The sequence below is a fragment of the Doryrhamphus excisus genome, chromosome 1 (genome assembly GCF_030265055.1).
Source record: "Doryrhamphus excisus isolate RoL2022-K1 chromosome 1, RoL_Dexc_1.0, whole genome shotgun sequence".
NCBI lineage: Eukaryota > Metazoa > Chordata > Actinopteri > Syngnathiformes > Syngnathidae > Doryrhamphus > Doryrhamphus excisus.
The window spans coordinates 36,554,611-36,576,194 of NC_080466.1; the positions used below are offsets into that span (position 1 = coordinate 36,554,611).

At 40.9% G+C, this 21,584-nt stretch overlaps 1 protein-coding gene across 1 annotated transcript; it reads right to left on the bottom strand.

Annotated features, from left to right (window-relative positions):
* Positions 1–32: 32 nt before the first annotated feature.
* On the bottom strand, positions 33–18,524 carry LOC131130104 (E3 ubiquitin-protein ligase RNF31). Its single transcript, XM_058074260.1, has 24 exons — positions 18,395–18,524; positions 17,510–17,708; positions 17,160–17,306; positions 16,090–16,245; positions 14,950–15,006; positions 14,226–14,427; positions 13,782–13,956; positions 12,248–12,381; positions 11,792–11,964; positions 11,183–11,416; positions 10,954–11,109; positions 10,694–10,858; positions 10,418–10,603; positions 9,624–9,830; positions 9,338–9,511; positions 7,943–8,041; positions 7,775–7,864; positions 7,435–7,549; positions 6,244–6,356; positions 5,541–5,651; positions 5,332–5,380; positions 4,338–4,434; positions 2,627–2,792; positions 33–1,636 (listed from the first exon to the last, which is right to left on the bottom strand). Exons 2-24 carry the CDS (start codon positions 17,705–17,707, stop codon positions 1,586–1,588), a joined length of 3,255 nt encoding a protein of 1,084 aa, XP_057930243.1. The 5' UTR covers position 17,708; positions 18,395–18,524; the 3' UTR covers positions 33–1,585.
* Positions 18,525–21,584: the final 3,060 nt, after the last annotated feature.

Here is a 21,584-nt window from a genome sequence, read left to right on the forward strand (position 1 = left end):
ATATATTTTTTATACAAACCTTTAATAAAGACGAGATGATTTTCACTCCAACATGAAATAACACAATAAGAGAAACAACCATTTCATATCTGGTCCCAACAAAGAGTACCTGTGTGAAAAATGCTAACTGCTGTAAGAGTATCCGGAAGATTAGGAGGCCAAAAATGCCAATTCACGTGAGCCATAAATCAGCAATGAATTACTGTATGTTTGTAAATCCATTCTCATCAAATATGCACAAAGATAAACATGCACCTGCATGCAATAGTACAATATCTTGTTTCACATTTCGACAACAAATTGCTCGAGGCAGCGTGCACCAAATCATATTGTGACCATGGCATTAAAAAGAATCACCACCAAGGCTTTGCTGCTCACTATGTCTGCTACTTCATCCTGCAGTACCTTATTAGTGCTCCCCCTACCATTATACTGTATTAGGGTAATCATAAGCTTATCATAGTAAGAAGTAGGGCTGCAACAGTACCTGCATTCCTAATCACATCTTCATTCAGAAACATATCAATTTCCCACATGTAGTCAGGTGTTTAAGGTGTATAGTCGGTAAACGTCTGGTCTTTGGCTAGCAACAGTGCTAAAAAGAAGAACTGCAAGCTTGTTTATGAGTTCAAGACATGACCATCAGTCATATTCAATTATTTTTGTACTTAAGAGTGCAGAAAACCTGATTAAGACCTTCTGAATACAGTTTCTGACATTATTAGAGATCCCTGGACATGACGTAACACCCCATAGTCACCTTTGCACTCAAGAGACATGCCGTATTTTCCGGACTATAAGTCGCACTTTTGTTCATAGGTTGGCTGTTCCTGCGACTTATACTCCAGAGCGACTTATCAATGAAAAAAGTGTTTATGTTACATAAACAATGGACACCTTTTCTGTTCATGTTTATTTTTCATGTAGCTGAATAAGCATTGTGTTAGCATATCTTACACCTATTCAGCCTGTTCTCTATTCTTTTATTGTTAGAACTTGCCTTCCAAGAGGACGTAATGTCTGTTTTGGTCAAGTAGTTTTGAAAATAAATTACCCGCAAAAAATACCACTTCTACTCCAGTGCGACTCATGTATGTTTTTTTTCAACCTAATTATGCATTTTTGGCCTTGTGCGACTTACTACGGGGCGACTTATAGTCCAGAAAATACGGTAATATAGTAGACTCACATGTTAGCACTGGGAATGTTCCTTGTTGCTGACCCTTTTTCACTTCCTGTTTCTGATATACAATTTGCTACATTTAAGTATGCTGGAAATGACACTGAAAAAATGACATTTACCTTAAATCACATGATGTCAGTGAACACAACCCTTCATTGCTCATAATGGTTTCAAGTGGGATTCAACTGTTCTACTACTATTAAAGAGATAAGGAGATACGTACTTACTTAGTGTTAACATATCTGCATCCTTGCACTTCACTTATCTTTATTTTTTTGTTTAAGAAATGTATTCATTGAAGAATGACCCACCAGCAGGTTGCCTTTTGTTCCTCGACTGTAGCAACAAGGGTTGTATATTTTGCCAGCGTTGCCTCCATGAGCCATTTCTACTGTAATGGAGCTATTTCTTGCGAGGGACCTTGTCACCCAAGGGAACTTCATCCATCAGTTTCTGCAGATAAGTCACAGAAAGGTGTTAGTGGAGGAACACATACCTGTAACAGTGCATCCGTGAAGCATTCACAGTGCTTCACTTTTCTACATTTCTTTATGCTACAGCCTTATTGACATAAAATAAATGTCATTCTATTTTCCCTAAAAAACACCCCATAATGACAACGTAAAAAACATTTTGAACTGTACTAAAGGGGAACTATTACCTATTGGAAGGGGGAGATAGCACCTTTGTGATGTGACAGAAGAGTGGACTTCCTTATGTGGGCGTGGCTGGAGCGCTTGTCTGTGTAGCATTATAGAGTGTGCATACAGGGAGCGGGGTTGCTAACACCCGTTCCCACCATCATTAGTGGCTCTACTCGAGTTTTCTACACTCTGGTAGTAGCGCAAAAAACACAGATGTTACCGATGCTGTGGAATGCAAAAATGCTAAAGCTACTGAAGTAACCTCTTTTTTTGAGAAACTTGGGACTGTCCAGTCTCTACCTCAGATTGGATTCAGGATCCAACACATATGGCGGTATGTTAAAAGCCATTTATCAACTCCTATAAAGTTGGGCTCGCAAGCTAGTGGCACAAACCGGAAGTCCTTCTAAGCACTCGGGAGTGTGACCAACCACAACAGAGTGGGCGTGCCAGGAGGCGGGCCGTGGGTGGAATACATTAAAACAGACCGTTTTCACAGGAAGCACAAACTCGAAAGAAATACAGCTGAATAGGCGCAGATTCTGGAAGATCTAGAAGCTTTCTATTCTGGTTATGGAGCGGAAAATGAGCATAATAGGTCCCATAATAGGTCCCCTAAAGAAGTAAAAACACTCTTAATACCTTTTCAGAAATCACACTCAGTATCAGGTATCGTGTGTAGACGTTTGAGGAGAACAATTGAATCCATTTGGGAATAAAGCTATATGATAAAATGTGAAAAGTTGAAGCAATATGAATCATTTTTGGATCCATCGTCAACACTCATCCATCTAGTTACCTCTAGGAGTCTGCTGTAGTAAATGAATCCATCCTCTCCATCCTTGCGGGTGTCGTCTACCTTGTACCTCCTGCAGGCCAGCAGCAATTCATTGGAGCTGTACAAGTGTGCTGGGTCGATGGAGTAGCTGTTGATCAAGCTGACCAGGTATTCTCTGTAATGCTTCCTGGATAGCGTACAGTGGCCATATACAGTAGAACAGGACAAATCAGTCTCATTCACGTTGGCTTCTCAGAGTCACTATAGCGTGTTCAAGGACTGCTGAAGAAGTCAGAAATCGCAACACTTGATGGACAAGCATAAATCTATACTGTAGTCTTGTAGAAATTGTGGTATTTTTTGAAAGATTGCTGCATGTGTGTAGTCCATTTTACCTGAATAATAATAATTTGCTACTTTGTGCTCTGAATTTTGCAGCTTCACTCAGTAACAGTTTATCCAAAATATATTAATGAATAAATAATGCTCTTTTGTGGTTGAATTTGGCCAATTATTAGTAAAAAAAAAAATAAAAAAATTTAAGCATAAAAATGTCAAAATTACAATCTACAGCATTGAACAGATGCATTCAAAAGTGTTGTGGTGATATGTAATATTTTACACTGTTCACTAGATATCAGTAATTCATTCATTCATTTTCTACCACTTATCCTCACAAGGGTCGCTGGCATGCTGGAGCCTATCCCAGCTGTCTACGGGCGAGAGACGGGGTCCACCCTGGACTGGTGGCCAGCCAATTCCAGGGCACATATAGACAAACAACCATTCACACTCACATTCATACCTATGGACAATTTGGAGTTGCCAATGAAGCTAGCATGTTTTTGGAATGTGGGAGGAAAGATATTAGTAATGTTACTGTAATTCCTCAACGTCACTTCCTGTCCGCCCCCACACTCAGCTCCCTTATCACTGGAACACCCATCAAAGTCTCTCATTGCCTTTCAATGCCCCGGACTGGACTGCCATCAGAGGCCTCCATGCGTCATTCAGCACATACGCCCCCTGGTGGGACACGTCATTTGTTCATGACAGTTACATTAAACACAGCAGCAGGCTAATCCAGGCATCTTACTTGTTTTCCACCAGCATTCCTGCTCTACATGGCCAAATAAGAGAACCTTTGATGGTATCCTTGATCAAAAATTAATAGTAAATGAAAAGATCCTACAGCCAGATATTAACAACCGATGTTATATTAATCTTTTTTAGTTGTTGTTAATTATTAGTTATCTGTATCTGTGTACTAACCAATGAATGTTGTATTTTGGTGTGCCTTTTATTCTGTTTACTTGCTCTACTTCATTCTTTTGTAAAGATTCTTTGAGTATCTTGAAAAGCGCTATACAAATAAAATGTATTATTATTATTATTATTAATGGGTCACCTTCTCTGTTTTCCACAAAGTCGGTGCTGTGGTTTGGCTAATGTGCATACTAACAGTGATTGGATGCTTACTGAGGGGAGGGAATTCTGGCGGAATTTTCACTTCTAAAATGTTGATATGGGATGGCAAGCAATTTAATCTATCTTTCAGGGCACCTTTGGCGTGCTGTTTTGTCCAGAAATATTCACTGCTGTGAAGTGCTGTGACTACTTCCTGGATGAACTGTCCATCATGACAAAGCGCCTGCACTGAGGGGCTGAGAGGACACAAACCATGGCCTCTGTGAGCACAACAATGACACTGATTGAAGTGAAGGTTTCATACTCGCAGAGTCCAGCGTGTCCTGGTTGGGTCTGTGCACCGCAAGCCGAGTCAGGTTGCTGGCCTCCGTCATCCTTCTGCTCGATCACCCCACAAAGCCCTTGGAGAGAGATTGGGACCAGAGGTGAGAAAGGGTGCGCACCATGTGGCCACTGCAAGCATGATGCCAAGTCATGTCTTATTCAAACTGGTACACGAGTGTTGAGTTAAAAAAAAAGTACAGTTCTACTATTTCGGATAATCCATCCATTTTCTATGCTGCTTATCCTCATTAGGGTAGCAGGGCTATGCTGGAGCCTATCCCAGCTGTCTTTGGGCCAGAGGCGGGGTTCACCCTGGACTGGATCCATTAGGATAATCTATATTGCCTTTTATAGAGAACATACAAACCCCTTATTCCTAAAGTCACAATTATTAAATATGTTATATTATAAATTAGCACCCAGGCCACACAGCTAGGAGACCCGAGTTCGATTCCACACTTGGCCATCTCTGTGTGGAGTTTGCATATTTTCTCCGGATACACCAGTTTCCTCCCACATTCCAAAAACATGCTAGGTTAATTGACCACTCCAAATTGTCCATAGGTATGAATGTGAGTGTGAATGGTTGTTTGTTTATATGTGCCCTGTGATTGGCTGGCCACCAGTCTAGCCCGAACACATCTGGGATAGGCTCCAGCACCACCGCAACCCTCGTGCGGATAAGCGGTAGAAAATGAATGAATGAATGTTGGGAAAATTATGTTGGGAAAGTAAAAATATTATGGCAATAAAGAAAGAGTCTAATGAAGGATAAAAAGTTGATACTCATAGCTGAGCTGTTCTGATATTGAAATACGTATATATCACATCTTAGTGTATCTATATGGCTTGGTATACAATGTCAAATGTCAAGGTGGCCCCACTTTTCAGTATGCGGCGCTGGATGGAAAACAAGTTTGGCCCCGCCTGGGACCCGCACGGTATGTAAACAAAGCACCGCTCTGATGTCATACCTGTCTGTGTTCCAGGAGGGGGATCGGTATTGAAGGCCACTCCGTTGTTCTGTCATTTGCAGAGAAAAGAGGAACCATTTCAAGCACTCAAACCTCTGGATAGAATGATTACATACTTGATGGAGGTATTACCACGATGGTAGTCATTTCTACCAGATGTTATCCCTCCCACCGACAAACTACGAGACAAAATACTAGAAATCAGGTACCTCCAGTAAAGCTTGGAGTCTGGAAGGCTCCCAGTCTCTCAAATAGAAGAGACAGTCTCTGGGGTGATGGGCATGTAGTCCGGATACGGTGCACTCATCCACGGCACAAGTCTGGTGGGAAGGCAGGAAAGTCGAATAGCTTTACTCACAACATTTAGGGAAACCCATTACTTCAAACTACATAACGCAGTTATCTTTTTCATCTTCATGAGGTATGATTGCTAAAATATGCAGCTAGAGGTCTAAAATAATCTCTAATCATAACACATATATTGGTGGTAGTACAGTGTTAGTGGTACAGCAGTACAGAATGGAGCTGTATGATGCTGGGAAGAAGTGGTTGGCGAGCAGGCCTCACAGCTAGGAGACCTGAGTTCAATTCCACCCTCTGCCATCTCTGTGTGGAGTTTGCATGTTCTCCCTGTGCATGCGTGGGTTTTCTCCGGGTACTCCGGTTTCCTGCCACATTCCAAAATGTAGGTTAATTGGCCACAAATTGAATGTATGAATGTGAGTGTGAATGGTTGTTTGTCTATATGTGCCCTGTGATTGGCTGGACACCAGTCCAGGGTGTACCCCACTTCTCGCCTGAAGACAGCTGGTGTAGGCTCCAGCACCCCCAGCGACCCTCGCGAGGATAAGCGGTAGAAAATGAATGAATGAATATTCTATGGTGATCAAGTGAGTGGGGAGGTTAGCATACCGTGTGAAAAGGGTTGTTGCAACCACTGCAGAACTGGTAGCGACACTGAGAGCAGCAGAAGTGCATGCAGCCCCCTTTGGACAGCGCATACTGGAAGCGACAGTTAGGACAGGCTGGAAGAGAAGTTAAGAGTTGAAACAGAGAGGGGGACATTAGCGGGAAACATTTAGGACAGGGGTGTCCAAACTTTTGACCAAACTGTATGGATATGCAAGGACACTTTTTTATACTTAAAGAGAAAAAACAGCCTGCATCTCAGCTGTGTTATCGGTGACTTAGCACATTATTAGGATGACATTTTTCTTATTGCATTACACATTTTTGCTCATTTTTCACTGTAACTTTCTTCTTTATTTTTTTTATAAATATTTTATATTATAATTTATTCCCATAATATTTAGTTAGTGTAATATTTTATCTAAGCCAATTTCCCCAAAATTGCAACTTTTTTTTGCTCATATGATTAATTTTGTCTTCTTCTGCTCCACCTGGCCCTTTTTTTTTGTTGCTGTTTTTGGTTTTCTTGTTCAATCGTATTTTTACAATGTTCCCGGGGCCAACTGAAAAACAGTCATGGACAATAAAATTGACATGTCCTTCATGATTTATCTTTATCGGAGAAAGGAATTTGTGGGTGGCAAATAATCGCTGCCTCTGTAAACATCAGTAGAAATACATAATATTCATTTTGTTGTCCGATATAATCAAGACAGCAGAATCCATAGTTCCGGGTTATCACAGCAAGTCTTCCAGGTCCTGAAGCAGCAAAACAGCCCCGCACCATCACACTACACCAGGCCAGACTACGGCACGCCTGTGCCAGAACCATGCTGGTCAGCATCTTGATCTTCCATCCCAGTGAGGCGAATGAATTATCAATGCTAACATAGATTTCAACAGATTTTTGTGAACAATATTTAAGAGAGACAGGGCTTTTATATAAAAAAAGCTTGACATCTTTTAGTTTCATGCAAGCCAAAATCGAAATCAAATGACTCGGAGGCAAAAAACCCTGATCAGGACATCCCTTAACTAAAAGTTTAATTAATTAACATACGTTTCTTGTTCTTTAGACCAAATGTAAGTGAGGTAGCTTCAACTAAAGGTCAGCGTGAATGATGACCAACTGCAAAGATGTGTACATGGTATTGCAACAAAGTGTGTGTGTATGTGTGTGTGTGTCACACTCACTAATGCCATTGTCTCGTAAGTAGCCAGCCAGGCCCTGTTTCTGATACTCTGGATCGTTCTCTCTCTTCCAGGACTGGTATTGTTCACAGGATAAACCTGCATGCTGAGATTCCCACTGCACACACACATGCAGACATGATATACAGTATAGTGGTACATATGGACTGGTTCAAATATGATACATACTGTGTATGTGTGACATGTAAACATTGATACGGAGTATGCAAATACAGTGGTATGAAAATGTTTGGGCACCCCTGATCATTTTCAAGATGTTCCTTTCTAAATGACAGGATAGAATAGCAGGTGAAAACTGAAACCGCTGATGTATAATACTTACAGGCTTTTTACACTGGGCACAGAAACTGTTGCGACACTGAAAACAGGTGACTTTAAGTTGGTCTCCATCATAGATGAACCCATACGAACACTGTAAACAACAGATCCAGAATCCGGAATCCATTTAGTTTTGATGACTAATGTGCTAAATTATTCCTTAAGAACTTACATGGCAGCACCACAGGAACTTGGGGTCCTTGATAAGAGCCTGCTCTGTCAGCTTCTTATGGAAGAGCTCATAAACTTCTGGCTCCAGACATTCCCTCAGCTGAAACATTTAGATGTACAATCATTGACAGTCAATTAGAAAATATCAGTCTTTCAATGTAACCACCTTCTATAACACACACGCACACACACGGCCAAACCGGATTTCACATTTTAGCTGAATTTTAGTGGTGGCTTCTTTCTTGGTCGGCATCTGGTTTTGGATAAATCTACATTTCTCTTGACTTTCTTGGAGTTTCCCATTGTTTGGACTACTGGTTGAGCCAATGACTTCTATCAAGAAAAATGCTTTATATTCTCAAAAAGACAAAAAAAAACAGTTATTATCATTCAAAGATCATTGTGTCAAGTCACATTTGAGCCACTCAATGGCACGCAGGTGTATTGTACCTGTGTGAGGCATACCATATTAGCTACGTGGAGCGTCACCACACCACACACAAATCTTACTCCTGGTGTCAAAAGAACTCCACACACACAGCAACGCAATAGGTGGAAAAAACAGACAATACACTACCAATGTATAATGCAGAATATTAACCAACTACTATGTGAACTCTAACCATGTGTTTTCCAGTCTTTTTTTTTTTTTTACAAAAACTGTATTGCAAAACACTCTGGGAAACAGGAAGTACTCCCACCAATGCTACACAATATAGCTTGCCTAAAATAAAACCTACACATACAGTTATATTGTGTATTGTTAAACTACCATGGGGGTCATATTTGAGCATTCTTGTACATTACAAGCTGAACCAGAGCGTGCGAGATTGAACATGCAGCATTTTGCACCATTTCGTTTCATATTTACTCTGCAGATCAAAAGCCTCAGTAAGTGTTGACTGTCGGGAGGAAGGCTGTGCTGCACATCCACATCCTGATTTTTTTGTTATATTGATAAATCAATACATCAATATATCCATTATCGTGACAGGCCTACGAACAAGAAGCTAATATGGCTGGGCCTGCTCAAGTTAAAGGACCTTAAGTTAAGTTAAGACCTTCTAGAATGTTCAACACTAATGCTGTAGATGAATTTATGTATATATAAATATGCACGTATATATGTACATATGTATATATGTATGTATAATTATGATGATTAGGAGAGAAAATCCCAAATAAATTCAAAATTGTGCACTTCTTATTTGTAAAAATCATTGAATATGTGCATATATATATATATATATAATATATTATATACATAATATATATGTAAATACGAATATTCCACGCTGGAAAAAAACAGTTAAAGGGGACCTATTATGCTTTTCCAACTTTTAAGGAGAAATAAGGGGAATTCTGGTCATCCTCCAGATCAATAAATATTTCCGACCTGGATGTCCAGGGTGGAGAAGTAGCTGTTGAGGTGTTCGGGGTCATTGATGTCAGGCTCCCAGCAGACTGGACATACCATGTCTCTGATATGTTTGTCCCTTACAGCGATGGTAAAGTGCTGTTGGAAACAACCACAACACACAGAACACTGGCAAGATGTCAGGGACTGCATCTGAAAAGAGAACAGAGATGATCTATTTAGGAGACTATGATATCTACGATATCACTGAAGGCTTTTTGAGTGAATCTGCAGATGAATGGACACATGAACAAACAAGTATTACCTTGCTGTGGGGGAAGACAGAGAGGCAGATGGGGCATTCTTTGGCCAGGACTCTTTTGATGAACTCCCTGTCATGAGACTCCCGTACGGCCTGTACTACATCATCCAAGGAGTAAGGGGCATTGTGTTCCAGAAGCAGAGATAGTGCCAGCTCACAGCGGCCCCAGCTTGGAAGATCGTAAACTGCTAGTAACCTCCGACATGTACGCTGAAAGTGGAAGAACAGTTTTCTGACCTGTAAATGTAGTTAGAATGTTGGATACTGGTGTTAAAACGTGGCAAAGTTTCAGATAATGAGGTTTGAGCATTTGGAAGCGAGCCCTGAAAGACGTTTGGGATGGCTCTGAACGCTCAATTTCATAGACTTCGAGCCTGACTTCTTTATATGGGCATGCCTGGCCCGGGTACAAACTGTACAAGTTGAGTGGGACCAATCACTTAATTGCTGGGCCACAAAGCTTACTTGCTTTCAAAAGAGCCCAAAGCCATAATTGGCCACTCCAAATTGTCCATAGGTATGAATGTGAGTGTGAATGGTTGTTTGTCTATATGTGCCCTGTGATTGGCTGGCCACCAGTCCAGAGTGTATCCCGCCTCTCGCCCAAAGACAGCTGGGATAGGCTCCAGCACCCCCGCGACCCTCGTGAGGAAAAGCGGTAGAAAATGAACGAATGAATGAATGAATGGATGTAAGTAGCTCTCATTTGGTGGGTATCTATGGACACGGGTTGGAGCGTACTCTAGTCTAAAGTAGTCTAAAGAATAAAGTGTTTGGATGTTAAGGAGCTTTCCAACCTGTTTGTCAGGGTGACGAATGTCGACGGCCGGCTCAGGTTTGTCGCTCCAAATACGTTCATGAAAGGGTTCCAACATGGGACGCTGTAGCAAAGCCAGTGCTCCTCTCACATCTCCAGCGCTTTGACTCAGGACTTCATGACAATGAGCCTCATCACTGAAGCCCAGTGAGCACAGCATTTCTACCTGGGAAATCAAGTCAAAACAGACATCACAATAGCTGCAGCCTTGTAAGTGGAGGTAGTGGGATTTCTGGAAAAGTGAACATCTCATGACCTTGGCTAGTCTGTCTTGCAGAGCTTGTCGAGCAGCTCTCTCTGTATTGCCCCCTGCTGTCAGCCAGGCGAGCTTAGCTTCTGCTCTGGACAGTTGGAGCACACATCTGCTTTTGGAATTAGTCACTTTTCCTGAAGCTTCAGCGGGGTCTTCAAAGAAGATGTTCTGTGTTGAAAAGATGATTAAATGTAACTATTGGTTGTGAGTCATGGTGGAGTAGATCCACCAGACAGCGATGAACGTGAGCTTGTCTCACATACAGACTGATGTGACAACGTTGCTGCCAATGTGATGATCTTGTCCAATTGCAGAGGAAGCTCTGACTTCATCCATCTACACGGAAGAATGCTTCTATCTCCAGCTACCTTCACGCAGGTATACACCTCCTCTGGACTGATGCCATTTTTCTCTCCATCCTGACATTGAGAAGAGCAGCAAATACTAGAATACAAACAGCAAGAAGAGCAAGAAGATCCGACCAAGACGTACCCTAATCAGCTGAATGAGCTTTAGCCCCTCCTCCTTCAGCCACCTCTGCCTACAGGAGTTCAGGTCTTCTTGGGCCGACTCTTTGGGCTTGACGGGCAGAGCAGGGACGCGTCTGACTGGGTAAGGAGGGCGGAGCTTCGCTGGCAGGGGTGCGGGCTCCGGGCGGGCCAAGTCACACATCTCACACACGGTAGCAGGTGAGTAGTTCAGGTATGTGCAGAACTGACACACCCACTGGTTAGTTAGAGGGACACATGATGGCGAGAGAGTGAAGAAGACTGATCGCATTCTGAAATAGTCAATTTTTCTACGTAAGGGGTGTCCAAAGTGTGGCTCAGGGAAACATTAGCTATCATGTTACACCAATGTTTTGATTTTGTGAGAACGTCATAATTCGATGAGTATAATTTCACAAAATTATGAGGAATAATAGCATCATTTTAGTAGACGTTATATTTTTAGGGATCACAACATTATAAGAATTATGTTTTTTGTGAAGAATTGAGTTGGGAACAAAATGAGAATAAAGTCAGTCTATTACGGGAATAAAGTCTTACAAACATGTAGAAGGAGAAAGACATCATTAGAAGCAAGAATAATCCAACCCACCTGGCTGTCAGGGTCCCCGGGCATGCCCAGTACAGGCGCAGGCGGTCTGGGCGGTGTGACTGGTGGGTGTGAAGGGGTCACCGGAGGTCGTGTTGCCAAACGAGGTCTTTCACACACCTCACAAAGAACACTGCTTGCTGCATTGACCACAGTGCAGCTCTTACACTGCCACTCTATGGAAGAATGAAAAAGGTTTACCTTCTTTACGATGTTCAGGATTTTGGCTTTTAGAATCATCGTGAAGAAATGCTCCAAATGTTTGACAGACAGTAGGAATTGCCTGGGAGTATAACATATAACTGAGTGAAAGAAGAAAACGTATGTGTTTTGGGCAAACCCACACAGTTGTAAACATGAGGGTAGGCTGTCCAGTATGGTTACAAACATGACTCCAATATGCGAGAGGACAGCAGAACGGAAGTACTCGGATCATTAGGATCAAGAGATAGAACATGCCTGTGATGGTCGCTGGCTGATATTCATCGGCTGCAGAGCCGAGTGATTCACAGCGAGGGCACTCACATTCCTCACAGAGCACATCCTGGGAGGAGTTGACGTTCGTGCAGTGAAGGCAACGCCAGGTGGAAGAGCTGAAAGGGTAATGGTAATGGTTTTATTTCATTTGAACATGCATCAGATTACAATTGAATGCATCACATAATCAGTTCCCAGTTCCACATGTCCAAAAGGAGTAGGAAGAAGCAAAGCTTATTAAATCCTACCCCTCCATCTGATACTTTTACAATCACTAACTGTTACATTTGTTCACTTCCTGCTTTCCATAATACAGTTTAAGGTTTTTTTTTAATAATGTACCTTGTACCGAAGTACAAGGTGATATGAGCATCCAATGACATAATGTGTACCATAGTAAGTGTCAATATAGTGATATATATAACATATCATGACTGGTTCAAGACTCTTCATATATATATATATATATATATATATATATATATATATATATATATATATATATATATATATATATATATATATATATATATATATATATATATATATATATATATATATATATATATATATATATATATATATATATATATATATATATATGAGGGATTACTGTCATGAACAAAAGTGAATTATTCTCTTCTTTTTCCTGTTATCCTCTTAATGAGCAACCTGTAAAACATGGAAAACCCTCCAAATCTGCCAGTGCACATCACAGGAAATCAGGCATTTTAGGTGGCAAAAAAAGACAAGGCAAATCCTTGAGGGATTGAGTACTAATACATTTGCAAAGCACTGGAGGTCAACATATGCACACTACTGCTAATCTTGCTCTCACAACCTTTTTTTATCCTGTTCCATCGGACCCTCAACCTGTGGGCCAGGATTAATTTGGTTCTTGGAAAACAAAAACTTGTGGGTTGCAAATGACACCCGAGCTGCACTTTGGATACGCCTGGTCTAAGTAAAGAGAAGCAGGCAGAGCACCAGCAAATGGAATAATAGTATTCCCTCAGGCTTTTTACAATTCAAAATAACTGTTGAGTGAATCTAGTTGTCAACTATTTCATTCATTCATTCATTTTCTACCGCTTATCCTCACGAGGGTCGCGGGGGATGCTGGAGCCTATCCCAGCTGTCTTTGGGTGAGAGGCGGGGTACACCCTGGACTGGTGGCCAGCCAATCACAGGGCACATATAGACAAACAACCATTCACACTCACATTCATACCTATGGACAATTTGGAGTGGTCAATTAACATAGCATGTTTTTGGAATGTGGGAGGAAACCGGAGTACCCGGAGAAAACCCACTCATGCACAGGGCGAACATGCAAACTCCACACAGAGATGGCCGAGGGTGGAATTGAACCCTGGTCCCCTAGCATGAGGTCTGCGAGCTAACCACTCGTCCACCGTGCAGCCCCTTGTCAACCATTAAAAACAAAACAACACATATTTGAAGATGTTTGCAAACTATATGAATCTTTCACAGTGCTCACTGTATCCAGTCTAACCTTTTACTATTGCCACCTTTGGAAGATGATGAGGAGGAGGACGTGACAGCCGTTCGACGGTGCTTGGACCTCTCGGGGTAGGAATGGTAGAGTCGGTCGCACTCGGCACACAGCCCTTGGAGGCAGGTCAGGCAGTGGACAGTAATGCGAAATATTCCACAGATGGTGCAGTTCTCTGGAAGAAATAACACACCATGACATTGATTAACGTCACAGTGCTAAAAATGATAGAACCCACTCAAGCATGACAGACGTTTATTTGAAACATTTGCTGTTAAAGTTAGCCAACTTTCTGGAATGAAAGGAGATGGATGTGAACATTGATAGGTCCATTCCAAGGTGGAGCGGCAACAGCTGAAACAGAAGCTGGAAGGATGAGATTCAGCACATCAAGTGGACTCCTCTTCCATACTGGATGAACGAATTGAGTGCAATGGAGCTGACCTGGGTGATTCTTGAAGGGGGGCAGCACAGCCTGAATGGGCTTGAGACTCTGATGGTTGGAGAGAGAGCGAGCGTGGCTGCTTTCCTTCATGGAACAATGCTGGAGCGGGAACGCCAGTGACTTGGTTTGACTGTCTGAATGGCGTTTAGTGCAGCTGACGAATGAACGGCTGACCACAGCATCCGTGTTCAGGCCCACTTCCTACAATCATAGAATATGGTGAGGGGCAGTCATTATAGGTTATCACATGGTTTGTCTGGTATCAGGCCCAGTATCATGCCCCCGAGTGTCAGTATCAGCCCTCGACCTTGATCTTATTATCACATGCTATTTAATCATGAGCTTATTATCACGTACTATTTAATCAAAAGACCATTTTGTTTCCAGAAAAATTTCAGTTTATTACATGTATTATATCTAAATAGTGTAAACACAATAATTGCAAAAATATTTCAACAATAATATTTTATCAACAGTCTTATCTTATCAATGTCTGACAATTAAAGTTCCATTAATCAAGTTTGGGCAGCAAAACAAACGCTGTGTGTTCACGCTCGTGCGCTGTTCTCTCCATCTGGTACTTTTACAATCAGTAACTGTTACATTTTTTCACTTCCTGCTTTCATAATATAGTTTACGTTTTTTGGGGGATTTGATTTTTTATGGATGGATGGATGGGTAGTATTACACTGATTGGGGACACGTCTGTGGGAATGATGGCACCTTGTGTCTCAGCGTAGGAATGATTCTCTCATAGAATTCCGGATGGGGATGAGTCTCCTGGAATCAAACAAAATAAGACGTTATTATTAGCTCCCCTTGGCAAAATTGGTAGACTTCATTTAAATTGCATAATCTACATATAAATAAATTGTGTGGCATCTTGCTGGTAATTCATTTTGAGGTGACGTTGATGAATTACGGTGTACCGGTATCACTGAGCGTCATGCTACACCGGGGGTGTCCAAAGTACAGCCAGGGGGGGCAAGTGAAACCCTGTACCCCCTTCTCCTGCATACTTAAAAAAACACAAGCCTTTTTATCTTAATGAACTTGAGATAGTTGACATAATTCATTGGTTCATTCTGTAATAATTCCAGGTGAAAAATGTGTATTTTGCATGGTGACATTTGTATAAAGTTTGACATGAGCACTGATAAATACGTAAGTTATCATCCTACATATCTTTTATTCCACCCTGATGTTGGCATCCTTTCCTTTGAAGGGATTGAATTTCCGAAGTGTCCAAGTGTCCATGCATGCAGTGGCAACTTGTTGCCGAGGCATTATGTGATGCACCTGAATGCACCATTCTTAGAAAAGCCTAGCTGAGCACTGCTAGCAGTTTGCTTGTTTTCATCCTGCTTGTTGAGTAAGAAGTGTCCATTATCGGACTGGAATCTTTCCATGGTGTCCCAACAGTATAAGAACCAATACCCCTTCTTCATAGTATCCAAAATACAACAATACAGACAAAAAACAATAAAGTATTATCTGGCAGTGACAGATTTTCACAGCTGCGCCGTGGAATAATTGGAACGCTAATATAAGTGAAATGTTCAAGATGAAACAGAAAATAAACATTGAAACTTACTTATTTGTTATGTTGCCCACAAGGCAATGAACAACTTGACTCCATTGTCGCCATGAGGCGTTCAGGTGTAAGCAAACCACGAGGGGTTTCATCATGATTGACAATCATAGTATTATGGATACATACATAAATACTGTGATGTCATAATTCATTAATAATGAGAGATGACATAACCGGTGTTGTTTGGAGCAAATTAGGTGAAGTATTGCAAAAATAACTCTGAATAGCAGTTGTAGGTGGGAAAGAAAGACGCGATGAAGGAGACGCACCTTGATGAGCATGTCTAGCTCCATCCTGAGGCTCATCACCTCCAGAGTGACTGCAGCAACTCTGCCGACATCAGGATCTGTGACATCATCGGGGAAGCTGAGTCCATCTGGCTGCTGATTGGAGTAACCGTAGAGACAAAGCACCGCCCTTCCTCCCTGGTGGAATAGGGAGACCAAGAAGAGTCAAAGGATTGGTTGTCATGGTTGGATGACAGAGATTAGACATTTGCTATCATGTATGTATTGGTGTTTTTTTCTCTAGTCAATATTTTCTCATCAGTATCTCAATATATATCTCAATATCTCAATATATCTCATCAATATTTTCTAGTGTGCAGCATACTGTATATCACAAAGTAAAGAATGCAACTGAAGGCATTTTGGATTTACATAATATCGATACGATTACAGTAGTAAAAGTACATTATCCGAGACGGATACTTGTGTACAAAAGTTAGAAAACTAAGTATATCAACAGTATGAACTTCACTCTTTGCACTTTGTTTCCCCACTTTCCGATTATTTTCCAAATTGTTCAATTTTTTTATTCATCACAATATCAGACTTTGCATCACTTTTTCATTCAATAAATTTTAACATTTTCTTATTCCCGTAATATGTGGACTTTCCCCCCATATTATAACCCTAATTTTCCAAAAATTACAGCTCAATTTTTTCCCATAATATTATGACTAAAATAAATATTATTTCTTTATTATATCAACTCCATGCTACTAAAAGAAAATTATTATATTATATTAAAAGTTTTTTTCTCATAAAATTATTTTGAAAAATCTTTTCACAGTTCTATTTTATTTCTGCTGGGGTTTCCCACCCCCAACAATTACAAACTTTCTTCTTGTAAATGTTCTTGTAATTCTGACTTTATTCCCGTAATATTAGGACTTTATTCTTGTTCTATGGGACAGTCAGCAACACCAACCCTATCGTAAAAAGAAACAGAAATAAATGGGGAGAGTCCATATCTAAAACATTTAGAAGTGAAGAAACCGTTTGGATGAAAGTTTGCCAAACATTGTGTAAGTTACCAGTCCTGGTCTTTATCTCACCTGAATAGCATCAACGGTGGCACGAAACACCGGATTGTTGTGTTTGACGGTTCTCCAATATTTGGGTCTGTTGGGATTTGTAAGGTTACAGCCATACTTTTCCAGGATATTCAATGCTGTAGATAAGCACTGCAGAGATGCAAGTGTCTGAAGAGAAGTAAAGAGACAGTAACAAGCAGGTAGAATAGTTTAGAGTAGTACCTTGACCATCCAGTAAGTCATTGAGTTAATGTAGGATTACATTTATCAAGAACCCGTGCGGAGTGATGTTGCTGGACTTCTGTGCGAACCACAGTTTGTCCATAACTAACACCAGGTTCCGTGTACATGGTATGTGTCTTGTCTTTTACCTCCTTCCTGTTGCTGCCAAAGCTGTTTTCCATCACCATGGTCTCTGCAGCAATGTGGTGATATTTGGAGCAGGGCGGTAAAGGCAGATGAGCCATCGCCATCACCCCGGCCCGCACCTCCACCACACGGCTGCCCGAGTAGAGACACACCTCAGCCTGACTGCGTGCCTCCCGCAGCTGCTCCGATAGGGACGGCATCCTACACACACACACACACACATATATACAAGCACAATGCTCAGTAACTAATAGTTTTGTTAGAAATCATTTGGGGTAGTTAGTTTTCCATGAAGTACTAATGATGTTTCCCCTAAGTTTACACATTTGAGACACCGATCTAAGTTCAACAAAAATTAAAGGATGCTGGGACCTTTTTGATACATTTTATGGATTTCCTGAGGGGATATGGATGGAAAAAAATGATGGATTAAAAAAAAAAGACATCCCAACTGTGAACACCGACTAGTGGAAGTACAATTATCTTAATGGGTAACGTTTTTTGTGATATCTCGGGCTCGGTAACATTTGGTACATTAAAGATGCTAACTGTATGAACAAAATAACCCCGTAAATGGCCCCGGGACCGCACTTTGGGCATCCCTGGTATGAAGTCATCAGGTCAAAGCGTGAGCTTCCATTGAAAAACAACAACAACCCAAATGAATAGACGCTGAATGACAAAGCCAAATAATTATTATATTATATTATATATTATATTATTATATATTAATATTATTAACATTTACCATGTCATATTAAGTATGAATTGTTCGGCACCGAAGTCAGTGACATGTACCTGCCTAAGCTAGCAAGCTGCTGGTATAAAATGGAAGCAGGTGAGTGTGATTTAAAACAAAAACAACATATGTGATCTTGGCTTCCTACCTTTCCCCCAGCAACACGGCAGACAACAGTCCTGTCTTCTGCAACCAAGTGATTTTATTCACAATATCTGAGCAGTTGACAGCTGCAGCGACATCAGCTAGCTGAGAGTGACTTGTGACGTCATAGGTACGTGACGCCGCCAACAATCATTGTAGATATTCATATTACTGGCGGTTGTGGTTTCTCCATAGATCCACAAATGTCATGTACTATCGCAGATTGATGTATATTTTTTTAAAATAAAAGAATTAATGGGAACAACGACAAACACGAAAGATACTCACTGTTTGATGAAAAACAACATTTTTATCTAGTTTTATCATTTTTATCTTGGATTATATTTCACAGTGACGTCACATGCGTGGGACAGAGTTACTCAAAAATAGGATTAGGAAACAGGTTGATTGATAAACAGGAATTTTACCATTCAAAGATGTACCGTACCAGTATAAATACATATTGGAAAAATGGACAAACGGCACCACCTTCTGGTTGTAATGACATACTGCACCGTTCCTGCGCCTAAAGTCGCCATTAAATGCATGGGCATTATAGATATCATGCATTTAAAAAGGTATTTCTTTAAGTATTTGCTCAAGGAAACGAGGAAGGACATGATAACTGCATGTAAACAAGTGAGAAGTTTAAATTATATGGGGGTGTTGAGGGAAAATGGCATAGTTGTACCAAAATGTACAGAGGCGGACATTATGGACCGCAGTGTTGTCCTGTTGAAAAAGCCACTCCGCTTTCTTTTCTTTTCCTTTTTGCATTTAAAGCTCTACTTCGAATCTCCTAAAGATGCCCATTATTGACAATCCTTATGTGAAACATGAAGACATATTTATTTCCCTTTTCTGTACATTATAACACCAGAAAACAAGTTAGTATAAGCAAGCTAACAAGTACCTATTTTGACGCTAAAGCCCTCACAAAAAACATCAACAGTGTCCCATTTACATAACTGACTTGTATATAAACCAACCTACAGACATATTATTATCATAACAGCTAACAGGAAAAACTCATTCTTACCTGGCAGACAACATGACGCCTTGCTAACCGCTAGTCTCAGCGTCATCCACGTTGCAGACTGAAGAGTGGCTAGCTAGCTCTCCATTTGGCTACCAAGGCCCAACAAGATGCTAGTTTGCCGTCAGCATTTTTGACCTGAGGATTGGAACACACGTCTTGTGCTGGAAGACACAGCCATCCCAAGGATGTGGAAGAGTCAGAAGGGCAAGCAGTAATTAACAGCTAAATGCTAAAATGCTAAAGCTACTTACCATTTGGAGAGACGTCTTGAAGTAACCTCTTTTCTTGAGAAACTTTGGACTGTCCAGTCTTGAGGCCATGAGTGGAATAAATTAAAACAGACCAGTTTTGCAGGAAGCACGAAATCCAAAGAAATACACCTGAATAGGTGCAGATTCTGGAAGAACTAGAAAGCTTTGTGTGCGGGTTACGGTGTGTAACCCGTAACCCGGCTGCTCTATAGGAGTCCACAACTCAATACAGGGCCAAAAAAAGAGCATAATAGGTCCTCTTTAAGTTTAGCTAAACTGTATGTTAAAAGCCGACATTTTACAAATATAAATTGCTGCTTATTATCAACTCCTGTGAAGTTGGAAGTCCTTCTAAGCGCTTGTGACCAACCACAGCAGAGTGGGCGTGCCCGGAGGCGGGCCATGAGTGGAATAAATTAAAACAGACCGTTTTTGCAGGAAGCACGAAATCCAAAGAAATACACCTGAATAGGTGCAGATTCTGGAAGAACTAGAAAGCTTTGTGTGCGGGTTATGGTGTGTGGCTGCTCTATAGGAGTCCACAACTCAATACAGGGCCAAAAAAAGAGCATAATAGGTCCTCTTTAAGTTTAGCTAACGAGTAATAATGCTTTTCTGCATTAGCGCCATAAACACAGGAGACAAAATGAGGTCATATGGACACATTTATTTCTCTTGAAAGACAAGTGACTATTGACTACGCAGCTGTTTGATTGACGAGAGATGAACCTATCACATTTCTGTTGAACTAGACAGACGAGCATGAACCTCACACAAACATGAAACAGACAGCATGACCAGGTTTGAGCATGTGCTTGTAATGATGGTTGTTTACTTTGGTGGAACTGAGGGTGAAATGTACTATGAGGGCTGTAACACTTGCAAAGAGTCAACAAAAATATCAGCACATGCATGGGGGGCACAGTGAGGTTGAAACCGTAGGCCATGTTCCTCCACGTCACACAGAGAACATAGAACAATGTCCAGCAAAAACCAGAGGATTTACAATTCAGTATACACACACCGTATGTGTCCGTTCAACAAACAGAAAAGGAAAAGAAAAGAAAAGAAAGGAAAATAAACCCTTGCTCTTGCTATACAGTTTTTTGTTCACCTTCTCATAAATTGTCTATTTATGAAAAGGCACCATTTATGTGTCTAGATATTAGCAAGAAAATCTTATAAAATGCAGTTGACTGTTAATTGACACGTGGTCAATCTACACAGACTGCTTATTATGTACAACAGGAATGTCCTTATGTATCTTCTGCAGAGGGCGCTCTTTACATCCATCCATCCATCCTAAAAGACCATTTCACACAGCACAATATACACATGGACAGTTATTCAGAAACTCTACTGATTCCAATGCCTCATATTCATGAGTTCTCACGTAATGAACCGGTTATGTCATCTGGTCTGGATAGCACCTTGGATAACCTATGCCAGGGGTGTCCAAAGTGCAGCTTCTTGTTGTTTTTAATTGGCCCTTGGCCTATTCTAAAAAAATACAATTCAACAAGAAAACAACAGCAAAAGAGGACAAGAGCAAAAAGGCATAATGTAATGAAAAAAGTTCATGCTATTAAGACTGCTAATACAGTGGTTAGCAAATCCCAGGTTAGCGATTTTGGTCGCCTCACTTTGCGTCCATTTTCTGGTTAGCGTCCAATATGGCCCGTCTTGTGGTGACGTTAATACACTGCATGAGTCCAACTGTCTTTATGATATGTTTTTTTATCACAAAACCTGGAAAAACTTTGGTAACACGGTTACGCCACAAGTTTCAAAAAAGCTAACATAAACCAAATTTTTATAGTTTTTAACACACATAAAATAGTCATGACAGGGATAAATGAACATTTAAGGTTATACATATCTAATATCTTCATTGAAGATGTCAC

What these genes read in the sequence shown, in the direction of transcription:
- LOC131130104 (XM_058074260.1), bottom strand. Translation starts at nt 17,707, where the DNA reads ATGCCGTCCCTATCGGAGCAGCTGCGGGAGGCACGCAGTCAGGCTGAG. An exon ending in CAACGTTGTCACATCAGTCT is followed by an intron (nt 10,859 to 10,953) that starts GTATGTGAGACA and finishes TTTTCAACACAG; the next exon opens with AACATCTTCTTTGAAGACCC. An exon ending in TCTCCACCCTGGACATCCAG is followed by an intron (nt 8,042 to 9,337) that starts GTCGGAAATATT and finishes TAAATGTTTCAG; the next exon opens with CTGAGGGAATGTCTGGAGCC.